The sequence below is a fragment of the Dendroctonus ponderosae genome, unplaced genomic scaffold (assembly GCF_020466585.1).
Source record: "Dendroctonus ponderosae isolate FM_Combo_2020 unplaced genomic scaffold, Dpon_F_20191213v2 Dpon_F_20191213_12, whole genome shotgun sequence".
Taxonomy (NCBI): Eukaryota; Metazoa; Arthropoda; class Insecta; order Coleoptera; family Curculionidae; genus Dendroctonus; species Dendroctonus ponderosae.
In genome coordinates this window covers 3,069,889-3,081,597 of record NW_026017316.1, presented here as the reverse complement: position 1 = coordinate 3,081,597, position 11,709 = coordinate 3,069,889, and the positions used below count along the sequence as shown (strand labels likewise).

Here is an 11,709-nt window from a genome sequence, read left to right as displayed (position 1 = left end):
GCTGAGAATGGGCGACAGAATGCTGAGGTCACTGCGATTAGGTGACTGACACATATTAAACGGAAAAACCTCCGGGAAATGGGGGCCGCTGCCACTGGCCTGACAAGATTTAAACAGATGCCGACATTCGGGAAATTCTTTTCGCCGATAATCAAGCGACAAGTCCGATCTCCTCGTACAGTTAATTTCGCAGTCAGCGTCCCCCTTTTTCCGTGTGACTGACGGACAGTTTTATTTGGACCCCAAAAGAGTGGAGAATAAGGCGGAATGGAGAAGGCGACGCTGGTGCTTTGGGGGGATCGCAGATTTCGGGGCCGAACCAATCAGGCAATCAATCAATCAATCAGCCATTGACAGGCACAGAAGTAAATAAATACATTTATACTGAAAGGATTGCGGGTAATTTATGGTTCCGGCCTGATATGCGGATGACGCGACCTGAAGCCGAAACGGGCTTTTTCCTAGGTAAACACACACAATGGAACCCGCTGGTGTTTGTTGGGTGCTTAATGCGGCGAAAGCTCATAAATCGTTCATTTGGGCTGATGATTCAGGTGCTGGCTTTCCTTTGAGACAAGAGCAAGACTCCCTTATTAGCGGTGTGGTGGAAAACTCATTGGGACCTTTTCTGTGCACTTTGACCGTCCGCACCCCTCGCCGCCCTCAAATGCGCCCCATCTCCCCCCCGTTTGGAGATATCCACAATTTCCCCCGCCCAATTTGCCTCAGGCGATTACTACCGGGTGGCGCCATCTAGGTGCACCCACTGCACCGACGCCCAATTAGCCTAAACCGTGCAACCAGTCAAATCGATCAGAAACCGGTCGCTGTCACCTGGTTATTAAATTGATTGATTGCCAGCCATCAATCACACGGTTTTATTGACGAAATTCCACGAAAAGTGACAACCCACACATGCATATTTACAATCAATCAATCAGTCAACTGGATGACAGTGCGGAATCAAGGTTAGGGTGTGGAGGACAGTGAGCCAGTGCCCTCTAGTGCTAGTCGCCGGCCCTAATCGCCTCATTAAGCGGCTTGTTTCAGCCGATGATGCGATAATTAAGGCGCTTGCTTTCTACCTGCCGTGATTGACAGGACGGACGACAGCTTGGGGGGCCCGGGGGGGCTGGCAGGCAGAGCGATTAGGCGATCGCCTTTTGCTTTTTGTGGGTTCTTCAGGTATCGACACTCGAGGCAAACCCGATTAATTGGACGTGATGGACGCGACATGTCACCGCTCTTATCTTAACCAGAAGAGATACACTCACAAGAGTCGACTAGACGTCGGATTAGATGGATGGACGTGGCCATCGTGATGGAAATTGATCGGCCGCAGCAGCGCCGCCATCCCTGGGTGCGGCTCACAGCTGCACTATCGTGTGACAGTTGACAGGCAATGGTGGAAATTCTCCTGGATCCAGTCCTGGCCGGGTGGACATCGACGCACACGTGCGATTAGCATGCAAATAGTTGGCTCAACAACAGCAACAACAATGGAAACCCGGCCGGGTCAAGCAGTGAAGGAAGAGGATCGGAAAGCGACACCGTCTGTCAACTGTCACGTATGGGCGCGTCGCATTTGTCAACGTGAATCATGGCCCACACCGATCATTTTCGCTGGCGTGACAGATTTATGGCCCACTTATGGCAGCCAGCAGTATGGAGGAAACGGCGTTTCAGCATCCAGTCGGGCCATGGAGGTGTTGCCAACATTCTTGGGATTTGACCGATCGGATCGGGCGCCGGGCTGCTGGGATTTTTGCGCTTTTTTTTTGTTTTCTGCTAATGGTTTGGAGGCTCTGAAGACGCGGAGGAAGAATTGCCGATATTTTCCAAACGGCGCCAGGTGGGGGGAATTGGGGGGCGCCACTGGACAGCGGGGTTTAAGCCGCATAGGAAGGGTTCCTATGGGTTTTTTGCTACAGCCACTATTAAGGGCGCTAGCGGGGGTTTTCCAGTGTCGGCCCAACACTTTTGCCTGAGGAAGGGCAAATTTTCCCATTATTGCGGCTGGTTTGGCTTTGCCGAGTGCCAAGAGACAATTTTTTGTTTGAAAATACACACCAACCACTACTGATGTGTATTTTCACGCATTCCAAAGCCATTTGACGCTTTTATTCAATTTTGGAAATTTCACCTGCATAAGGGCCTGTGCAAACTTTTTCGTCTTCCCCCTGTAGCTCACAGGGGAATTTTTTTTCGTACCAACCAAAGTCGGTTGATCATGTAACTTTTTCATCCCTAACCGCCCGTCAAGGAAAGGTTTGAAAAAAAAATAAAAAAAATTTTCGCCGAAAATTCCAGGGGGTCAAACCCTTTGGATTTTCGCCAAATTTGACTTTTTATTTTTTTCCTCGGCTACGAAGCTGCCTAGCGAAAAAAGTTATTCTCTATAAAATGTCCCGCGGACCCCGCCCTATCCACTCGAACTTCCACAAACTTTCCAGCTGTGACAGTTTGCGAGAAAATCGCGAAAATCTGGTTGTTACAAAACTGCAAATATCTCCACAACTAGAAGAGCTGGAAACAACTCAACTACTCCAGTCGATAGATCGTGTCCAGCGCCATAAAACAGCTGGTATTCACTTTTTTGCTAGGATCAATAATAAGCGAGCAATTGCCGATTTTCTAAAATCAGGGAAAATTTTTGGAAATTTTTTCGAAATTTGCCTTAATATCCCCATATCAAATATCGGTAAAATTTTGACATAGGAGGCCTTTGGTGGACCAAAGCAATCCATTGCACTCAAAAAATTAATTACTTTTTGGTCAAAAAATCACCCTCAGGTATGGCACCTATGACGTCATGGGGGTGCTGGTTAAAGGGGAAAATTACACAGTTTCGGAAAAATCGAAACTTTCAGATTGGCGATATAACCTGTCGATATCACATCGATCAAGCACCAAAGCACTTGCCAATAGTGCTTTTCGCTTGTGGGCTAAAAAGCAAAAGAACATTTCGTTTACATGGGCTCCTATGGGGATGAGATTTAAATTTGGCGATTTGAAGGTGAAAACGTTTGAATAATGCCGAACTGTTCTACAGTTTTTCTCAAACCGTTCAGTAGAAACCGTTAATAGTACAAGTAGTCCAGATTTTCCGAAAATAATTTTGCTCAGAAGTGGTTCAAATTAGCATGGGGCTTAAATGGGAAACTTTTTCCTTTTTCACTTGACCGAACCGATTTTGCTTCGCATCGATTCGTATGTGCCTCAGTATTAATTGAGGTGACCTTCAACGAATTCCACAGTTATTGGACGCTTTTATTCACTTTTGAAAATTGGCCTTCCATAAGGGCCTGTACAAAATTTTTCGTCTTCCCCCTGTAGCTCACAGGGGAATTTTTTTTCGAACCAACCAAAGTCGGTTTATCATGTAACTTTTTCATATCTAACCGTCTGGCAAGTAATGGTTGGAAAAAAAAATAAAAAAAATTTTCGCCGAAAATTCCAGGGGGTCAAACCCTTTGGATTTTCGACAAATTTTACTTTTTATTTTTTTTCTCGGCAACGAAGCTTCCGATCGAAAAAAGTTATTCTTTATAAAATGTCCCGCTGGTCACGCGCGATCCACTAGAATTTCCGCCAACTTTCCAGCTTTGATAGTTTTCGAGAAAATCGCGAAAATCTAGTTTTCACAAAACTGCAAATATCTCCGCAACTAGAAGAGCTGGAATCAACCCGACCGCTCCAGTCGATAGATGGTGTCCAGCGCCATAAAACAGCTGATATTCACTTTTTCGCTAGGATCAATAATAAGCGAGCAATTGCGGATTTTCCAAAATCATGGACAACTTTTGGGAAAATCGTCAAAATTTTTCCCAATTCTGCACTGTCAAAATTCCTTCAATTTTTGACATGGGAGCCCTTTAGTGTTCCAGAGCAATCCATTACATTTGAAAAACATTTTTTTTTTGCAACAAAATCCCTTTCAAGTATAGGCCCGATGACGTCATAGCGCTCCACCAAGAGCGAAGTTCGTCAGTTTTGGCAAAATTCAAGCGTTTAGAGCGTCGCTCTAATCTATCGATAGCAGATCAATAATGTACCCAAGCACTTTTCGTGGTGGCTGGCTATAAACATGCATGGAAAACAGAGAAAATTTCGACTTTGACCTTCAATTGGGGGACCTGGCAACTGTCCTAGGCCAATGAGGCTTCCTGACCAGATAGCCCCATTATCTGGCCATGCCAGGCAATTGCCCTATCGGGCTTGGTTCGGGCATTCCGGCCTGGAGCGCGCAGTGAACACCAGCATCCCGGCCACAATTTATGCCCTATTGTCTTTCATTTGAGCGCATATCTCTCCGCCTATATGGTATGCGCGTATCTCACGAGCGGCCGACTATGTAAAACGGGCGTTTCTGCTTCTTCGTCGTCTTCCCTTATCAGCCGGGTACCTGTCGAGGGGCCCTCGAGCTGAAGAATGGTCTCGAACACCTGTGGACGCAATTAGTTCGCCAACTTGCCCCCAAGCCACTGACCGACGATCGGATCACTCTTGCACTCGCTCTCACTCGCTGAGGCGCAGCCCCATCAATCAATGTACGGGTTTCGTTAAAAAAGTCACATCAAATCCATCATCTCTTATCTGACAGCGATCGCATGAGGAGTCAGAATGGCAATCCGATTCCTCCAGTTAGTTCTTCATAATCATCATCATCATCACAGTCATCGCTTGTTTGCTAGTCACTAAGATCAAGCTAAGACGGACGCTGTCAGCTGTCACATTTCGTTGCGATTGTTTGCCGGTCGTCGCCAATGGTGAAACAAACGAGCCGCGCCAATGGTGTTGCGTGAGAACGAAAAACGTGGCGGCCGCCCAGCCAAGAAGGGTATTTTAAGCCAGCTGTCATAATTTGATTTAGAGCTGTCATTATCTTGCGTCACACGATGGATATAGTGCTTTTTGCAGATGTGACGCCTGTAACCGAACGAAGCCCATACACTGAGTACCAATAAATTAGGCCTCCCCTGACACATTTAGATTTCACTGCAGTCGCATTATATAAAAGAAGGTTTCGGACGTAAATCAACGTTTTGGGCTGACGCTATATAAATAAATTGTGTCGCTTTCTTGGGTCGCGACCACATGGGCGGCACTTTCGGGGAGGGTTTTGCCCGTTGGTAGATTTGGCAAACGCGCATATTTGGGGCTGCACTGTTTTCACGTCAATTCAGTTTTTTTTTTGGGCTTTGGAGGGAGAAAGTGAACAACTTTTTTGTGGGCATTGACCTCCTCTGTCCAGGGGCGTGCTCGGAATTGGCCGATTGTTTTTGGTTTGGGAGGTTTTCCACGTTTCTCGGGGCATTTTTTTCATTTTGCGCCCCCGGAGACTTTGTAGTGAACTTTCGCGGATTTTGAGCAAAATTGATTACTTCGGAGCGTCCAGGACGAAATTTGCCCAAAATTCGGCCGGCGGAAAAAAGGCCAGATTTTGCCAATTTTCCCTGAAATTTGGCGGGAAGCAAGAAAATTGCCAGTAGCGGGCTGATGAGGCAGTTGAGGCAAAAGTCCATACGAACTTTTTTAAGCACTTTTGCCACCTCTATTCAGTGGCGCGCTCGGCCGTTGCCGGTTGCTTTCGGTTTCGGAGATTTTGGGGATTTTTTGCAAGACACGTTTTTGGCATTTGCTCTTAAACTGCTTGCTCGAACGTCGCGCAAAAACTCCAATTCTATACCTTGGGGCAGTGCGGACGTTTTACCAAGAGGAACATTTTTCGCTGGCAAGCTTGGTTTTCGCGTAAAAAAATAAAATCTTCAAATCGAGCAAAATCCCAAGGGTTTGGGCCGGATGAATTTTGCGACCAAAAATCCAAAACTCATTTTTTAATTTTTTCTATTTCCGGGCTTTTTCCATGATCAAAATAGAAGCTACGAAGTGTTTAATTACTTTACGAAAAAATCGCCCATTGCTCTAGAACAGAAAAACTGAAACTCCACCATGGGCTCTTATGGGGGCGCCGCCTTCAATCCTCCATAACTTCCCCAAATCCCCACCAAATATCCCCAGTTTTGCATACAGAGCTTCTGCATTATAGTTCAACAGATTCGTCCGAAATGGGGCGCAATTGGGGATTAGGGGGGAACACCTCTCATTTAAAGCCCATGCAAAATCCGCTGTGTAGTCTTGAGGCCTGAGGATGGACGATTTTCGAAATTTTGCAGGTAATTTTGAGCAAAATTGATTGATTTGGAGCGTCCATAGCCTGCCAAGAGAAAATTTGCCGGAAATTCGGGCGATTGAAAAATGGCCAGATTTTGGAAATTTTCTAGGAAAATTTGGCGGAAACCGAAAAATTGCCATTAGCGCGCTTATGATGCACTTAAGCGGAAAAGTGCATGCGAACTTTTTTAAGCACTTTTGCCCCCTCTATTCAGTGGCGTGCCCGGCCGTTGCCGGTTGCTTTCGGTTTCGGAGATTTCGGGGATTTTTTGCAAAACACGTTTTTGGCATTTGCTCCCAAACTGTTTGCTCGAATGTCACAAAAATACCCCCAGTCCGTGCCACTGGGCAGTGCCGAAGTTTTACCAAGAGCAACATTTTTTGCTAGCAAGCTTGGTTTTCTCGTTAAAAAATAAAATCGCCAAATCGAGCAAAATCCCAAGGGTTTGGCCGGATGGATTTCGCGACCAAAAATCCAAAACTAATTTTTTGAATTTTTTTCATTTCCGGGCTTTTCCCATGCTCAAAATAGACGCTATGACGTGTTTAATTGTTTAAAAAAAAAATCCCCCATTGCTCTAGAACAGAAAAACTGAAACTCCACCACGGGCTCTTATGGGGGCGCCGCCTTCAATCCTCCATAACTTCCCCAAATCCCCTCCGAATGTCCCCATTTTCACCCACAGGACTTCCAGGGGGTCTTGCAACAGACTTAGCCTAAATTGGGCGCCCTGGGGCTGGAAGCTGCTAAATAGCCCACTAAACCACCAACCCGGCCGGAAATCAAAAAACCTCCTTTAACTGGGTCATGGGGCCCTTTAGAGAAAAAGTGAATAGGAACTTTTTGGTGCACTTTTTCCGCCTCTGTCCAGTGGCGTGCTCGCAGCTGACGCCGACATCGACAAATGCGGGCAAACAACATTTTTGTCGTTATCCGGTGAGCCAATCAAGTGGGCGTTGTGGCAAAAACCGCAGGCGATACCGGCGGACATTCGGCATGTTTCACCAAGAGCAACATTTTTCGCTCAGAAGCTTGCTTTGACAGGAAAAAACAAACTGCCGGTTCAAACCGATAGAGCGCCTGATGATGGCCCTGGAATCGAAACGCCCGCCACCCTGACAGAGGGATCAAGAGAGCGGGCACCTGAATCCGGTCCACATCCGAAGCGCCTGGCAAGACAAGTGAAATAAAGGCATTAAATGGAAGCGCTGATGTTGATGGGCTCTAACGAGTGAGGGTTGACAAGTAATAAGAAGACTATCAGACAATGAGTGGCAGGGGACGTGGGGGGGCACGGATCAGGGTGACGTTTGAGTGACAGCCGCTCATTGTCGGGGCCCACATTTGACTGACAGGTCCCGGGCGTTGTTGCCAGGTCAAGAGCTAAGCGAAAGCGGCAGGAAAAATCGTCTGGGCTTCGCCGCCCTCGATGATAAAAAGGGCGACCGTCACACTGTTTGTCCACAGCTAATAAGCGGGCAATAACAATTATGGCGGCGGCGATGCCGCATCGGTTTGATCTTGGCCAATGTGTGGTTTTCGATAAGGCGGCTGTTTTACCGAAAAAACACCATAAAACACAGTTTGCAGGATAAACATGGGGAGCTTCGCCCCCCCCACTCTCTTTAGCCGGGCATCTAGGCCAGTGGCGGCAGCGGATGGAAATAGCCGACGCTTTGACAGAGTGAATGATGGCAGCGAGCGCATTTAGCAGGAGAAGAGGAGCGAGTAGGCGCATGTGGCCCGAAAACACGACATAACAATGACCGGCCAGGACAACAAATCGTCGCCGATTACTCTCGATCAGTCCTAATGGAAAATGCTGGTTCAGCAGGAAATCCCCGCTTAATTGGCTTTCATAATTCCGAAAAAGAAAAACGACTGTCGCCAGTTGATCGACTGCTGCACAGGTGCGGACCGCTCAGCTGTTGCGTGCAATTGGAGAGCTGGGCAGTGGCGCAGCCGACTACCGGCCGGAGTGCCGCGCCATTATTTCACCCGTATCTCCCGAAGTAGGGGCTGCAGGAGAAATCCGAGCACACCCCCGGCTAGGGGGTGGAAACCCCCACAAAAAATGCCCCTAGCAAGTTGTCGCCAAACCCAACGCTAAGCGAGCCACTGGCGATTCGGACCGGGACATTCCGAACGCGCGCCCCATTAAGTCACGTCTCAATTGCCCGTTAAGTATGCACGCCAATTAAAAAAAACCCCGCCATTTATCGCTAGAGGTCAGCACCTAATCGGGCCTACTTGATATGCCGAAGCCTTGGCTTGAGTCGGACGTGCGCCGCCACTGTCCCCACACGGATTGATGGACGACGCGCACGACAAATTAACGCCGTCTAGACTGTCATGTGAACGTGACAAGTATGACAGTTGTGCATGTCGTGAGCGAGGCCGTTAATGAACCCACCGCCAACTTGATTCCGATCGCGCGTCCAACTCAGGGCCGCCTCTGTTTCCGATTCTTCGTGTAAACGCTCCCAAACATGAACAATTTGTTGATACGATCGTCGCCTGTTTGAAGAATCTGCAGCAGCAGCAGCAGCAGCAGCAGCAACCGGGCCTTATCTGGTGGCGTTGTGTCTTTTTTCCCTGCTTCAGTAGCCAGCAGAGGTTTTCTGCTTCATCTTCATCTTCATCTGGTTCGCATCGGTCGGATCCCCCCCGTCTCCCGCCGCCTCCATTTCATCGATCTCCCAGTCACGAGAGGGCGTTCACGTTGCAACAATGCACAATACCAACATAAATCAATGTAATTAGGGACTTAAGTGCAGGCTGCGTCCGCGCCGCGGCCATTCATTGGTCAGATCTAGGCAGGATTGCGGTTGGCTCCGCCCTGCCGTGTTGCCGCATTGGTGTTGCGCGCGGCTACATGCCTAGAAGCGGCTAATTCTAGCCCCCTTGGAATACAATGTTGCCAGTATCTAATTTTATGTCAGGTGTCAAGTGTCACATCTTAAAAAGGTGACGTTAGAACTGTTAACGTCACGTTTTGACTTGAATGTGTCGAAGTAGTATCACTGTTCTGTCGTAATAATGTTTGCAGTATTTGTCAAAAAAAGCTTTTTAACACGGGGAAAAATCTGAATAAACATTATCGTACAAATCATGGTACCCCAGTGAATAAACTAAAATTGTGTTTGATTTTTTATATAATTGTTATTTATACATACATTTATACATCCTCAAAATGGCGAAAAATATTAGCTTTTGTTGTTTGTCTTTAAAACGGTTAAACATTGGGAACTTAAATTTTGGTACACATTATAAGATAATAATAATAATAATATAAGGCTGACTTTCCCTATCCCATGCGCTTTTCCGGCATTTGGGAGCTGATGAAAAGTTGCTCCTGATGAACCATTTGGACTCTTCTGGGGCATGCAGTGACGATTTTTTCGAAAGCGTCCGATAAATAAGCGCTCGGTACAAAGGCGGGTGGCACCTTTGAAGGCAGCGCCGCCCTGCAATGTTTGCCTCGCTTACATCAACAGAGAAAAGCCAAATGTTTGCCTAATTCCGGCTAATAAACCACTTGATTACGGCCGGGAATCGCCTATAAAATGCGTCTTTCGCCAGCCCATTGTCGCAGTGTTAATCTAGTGCTCTTCGCCCAAAGTGCCACGCTCCAACCCTTCCGCCCTGCTGCTTTCCGGCTCGCCATTGGTCCAATTATCAGGTACTGAGTTCGACTAACTAATATTACCTACTAATAATCATCGTCGTTCAGTGCCGATGCGAAGAAATGCCATCAACAACTGTCTTTCGGCGTTCAGAGCGATCTTGATGGATATTTTACGGGCGACAGCTGGAAGATGGTCGCTTGGTTAAGTGGCGAATTATGCATCAAAGTTGGCGTCGTTGTTCTGGTTTTTTGATTTGTTTTCCGGTAAATTAGCGCGACGATGATAGGGTCGGCTGGGGTTTTTCTCCATATCTCCGCAAATGGATCCGGTGGAGGAGTTCTGGGCACCCCCCCTGGAAAGAGGGGGCTCCCACGCGTAAAAAAGTTCCTATTCACTCTTTGGCCCAAGCGCCTAATTAGGGAGCTACGGGTGGTTGTTCTAGTAGCCGCGCTTTATATGACGTCAAAGGGCTAGATGCGTCAGGATACCTTTGCTCAATTCGGGGTGTGGAAATGGGAAGATTCTGCAGGACTTTTTTAAGGTTCAGTGGGGGATTATGGGTTTCCCCCCTTGCCCCCCTTGGGCGGCAAAGTTTTTCAATGGCCGCCCGCCCAAACTAGGCGTGCCAGCGAAAAAGCCGCCCTTGATCAAAAGTGGGCGCTGTCGCCCGCCAGCCATTGCCGCTAAGGCCCAAAAAAGGTGGCAAAATCCCCAACAAAACTGAAAATATCGCAAACGAAAAACCGCAGCCCGCTCGCATCGGGGGGAACATTCGGCGCAAAATCCCCCCCGATCGAGTTTTCCGCTCAAACGAACAGGAAGCGAGCTGGGCGGCCAAAGCAAAGTAATGGGGCAACGTTTCGCTTGCACCTGCCAGATGCCCCAGGCCTGACCTGATTTTTGCTTGCAGGGGAAGGAGGCGAGGAGGGCTCACCGGAGGAGGGGGATGACAAGGCCGAGGGCGAGGAGGAGGCGGGGTCGATGACGCCCACCAATTCCGCTTCGCCCGCCCCTGTTGAGGGCTCGCCGCCGCTGGACGCCCTTTCGCCCGGCAGCCTCAACGACGACCCGACCTTGAATCGGTAGGTTCTCCCACTTGGTTCCGACCCCCAGCTCATTGACTAATTGGGGCTCAATTTGCAGAGAGCCGTCAAGGTGCAACTCGCACGAGTCGGGCGACATGCTGTTCCCGGGGGGCGTCGCGCTGCCGCCCTCCATGCCGGCGCTGTTGCCGTCCCAGATGGCCGCCTACTTGAACGCGGCCGCCCACGCCGTGCAGTCGCACCGCCTCATGATGACCTCCCCCCTGCCCAGCGGCTTCGGCAGGGCGGCCGTGTCGCCCCTCATCAGCTCCACCTCCAGTCCGCCCAGTTGCGAGCTCTCCCCCAACACCGAGGGCATCCTGGACTTCAGCCGCAAGCGGCCCGAAGGGGCGGCGGCCAGCGGCGCCCCCCTGGACCTGTCGGTGGGCAGTCGCAAGAGGGCGGCCGAGGAGCTGCTGCCGCAGCCGCCCCAGCGCAAGGCCAAACCCAGCGTGCCCGCCTGGCCCTCCTACTTCATGGCGGGGCTGTCGCCCAAAAGCCCCGCCCCCGACCTGTGGAACGGCAAGGCCAAGGCGGCCGCCCCCAGCGAGGCGGCCAAGGCCCTGGAGAAGATGAGCGAGCTGAGCAAGATCGGGGGCGACGATCTGTTCCGGATGGCCAGCGGCGTGCCGCCCAGCCCCTCCAGCAACCGGAACAGCGCGTGGCAGAGCCACTGGCTGAGCAAGGGGGCCGAGCAGGCCAAGGACGTGCTCAAGTGCGTCTGGTGCAAACAGAGCTTCGCCAGTCTGGCCGCCCTCACCACTCACATGAAGGAGGCGAAGCATTGCGGCGTGAACATTCCGCAGACGCAGGCCCCGCCCCC

The 11,709-nt window shown here is 49.6% G+C and overlaps 1 protein-coding gene across 1 annotated transcript in view; it reads left to right on the top strand.

Moving 5' to 3' along the window:
* LOC109538732 (protein tiptop) overlaps window positions 1-11,709 on the top strand; it is a gene marked incomplete at its 3' end in the record, with an annotated part of 18,357 nt that extends 6,648 nt beyond the window's left edge. Inside the window, 2 exon segments of the mRNA XM_048663085.1 lie at window positions 10,715-10,886; window positions 10,948-11,709. Coding sequence (XP_048519042.1) covers window positions 10,715-10,886; window positions 10,948-11,709 — 934 coding nt within the window.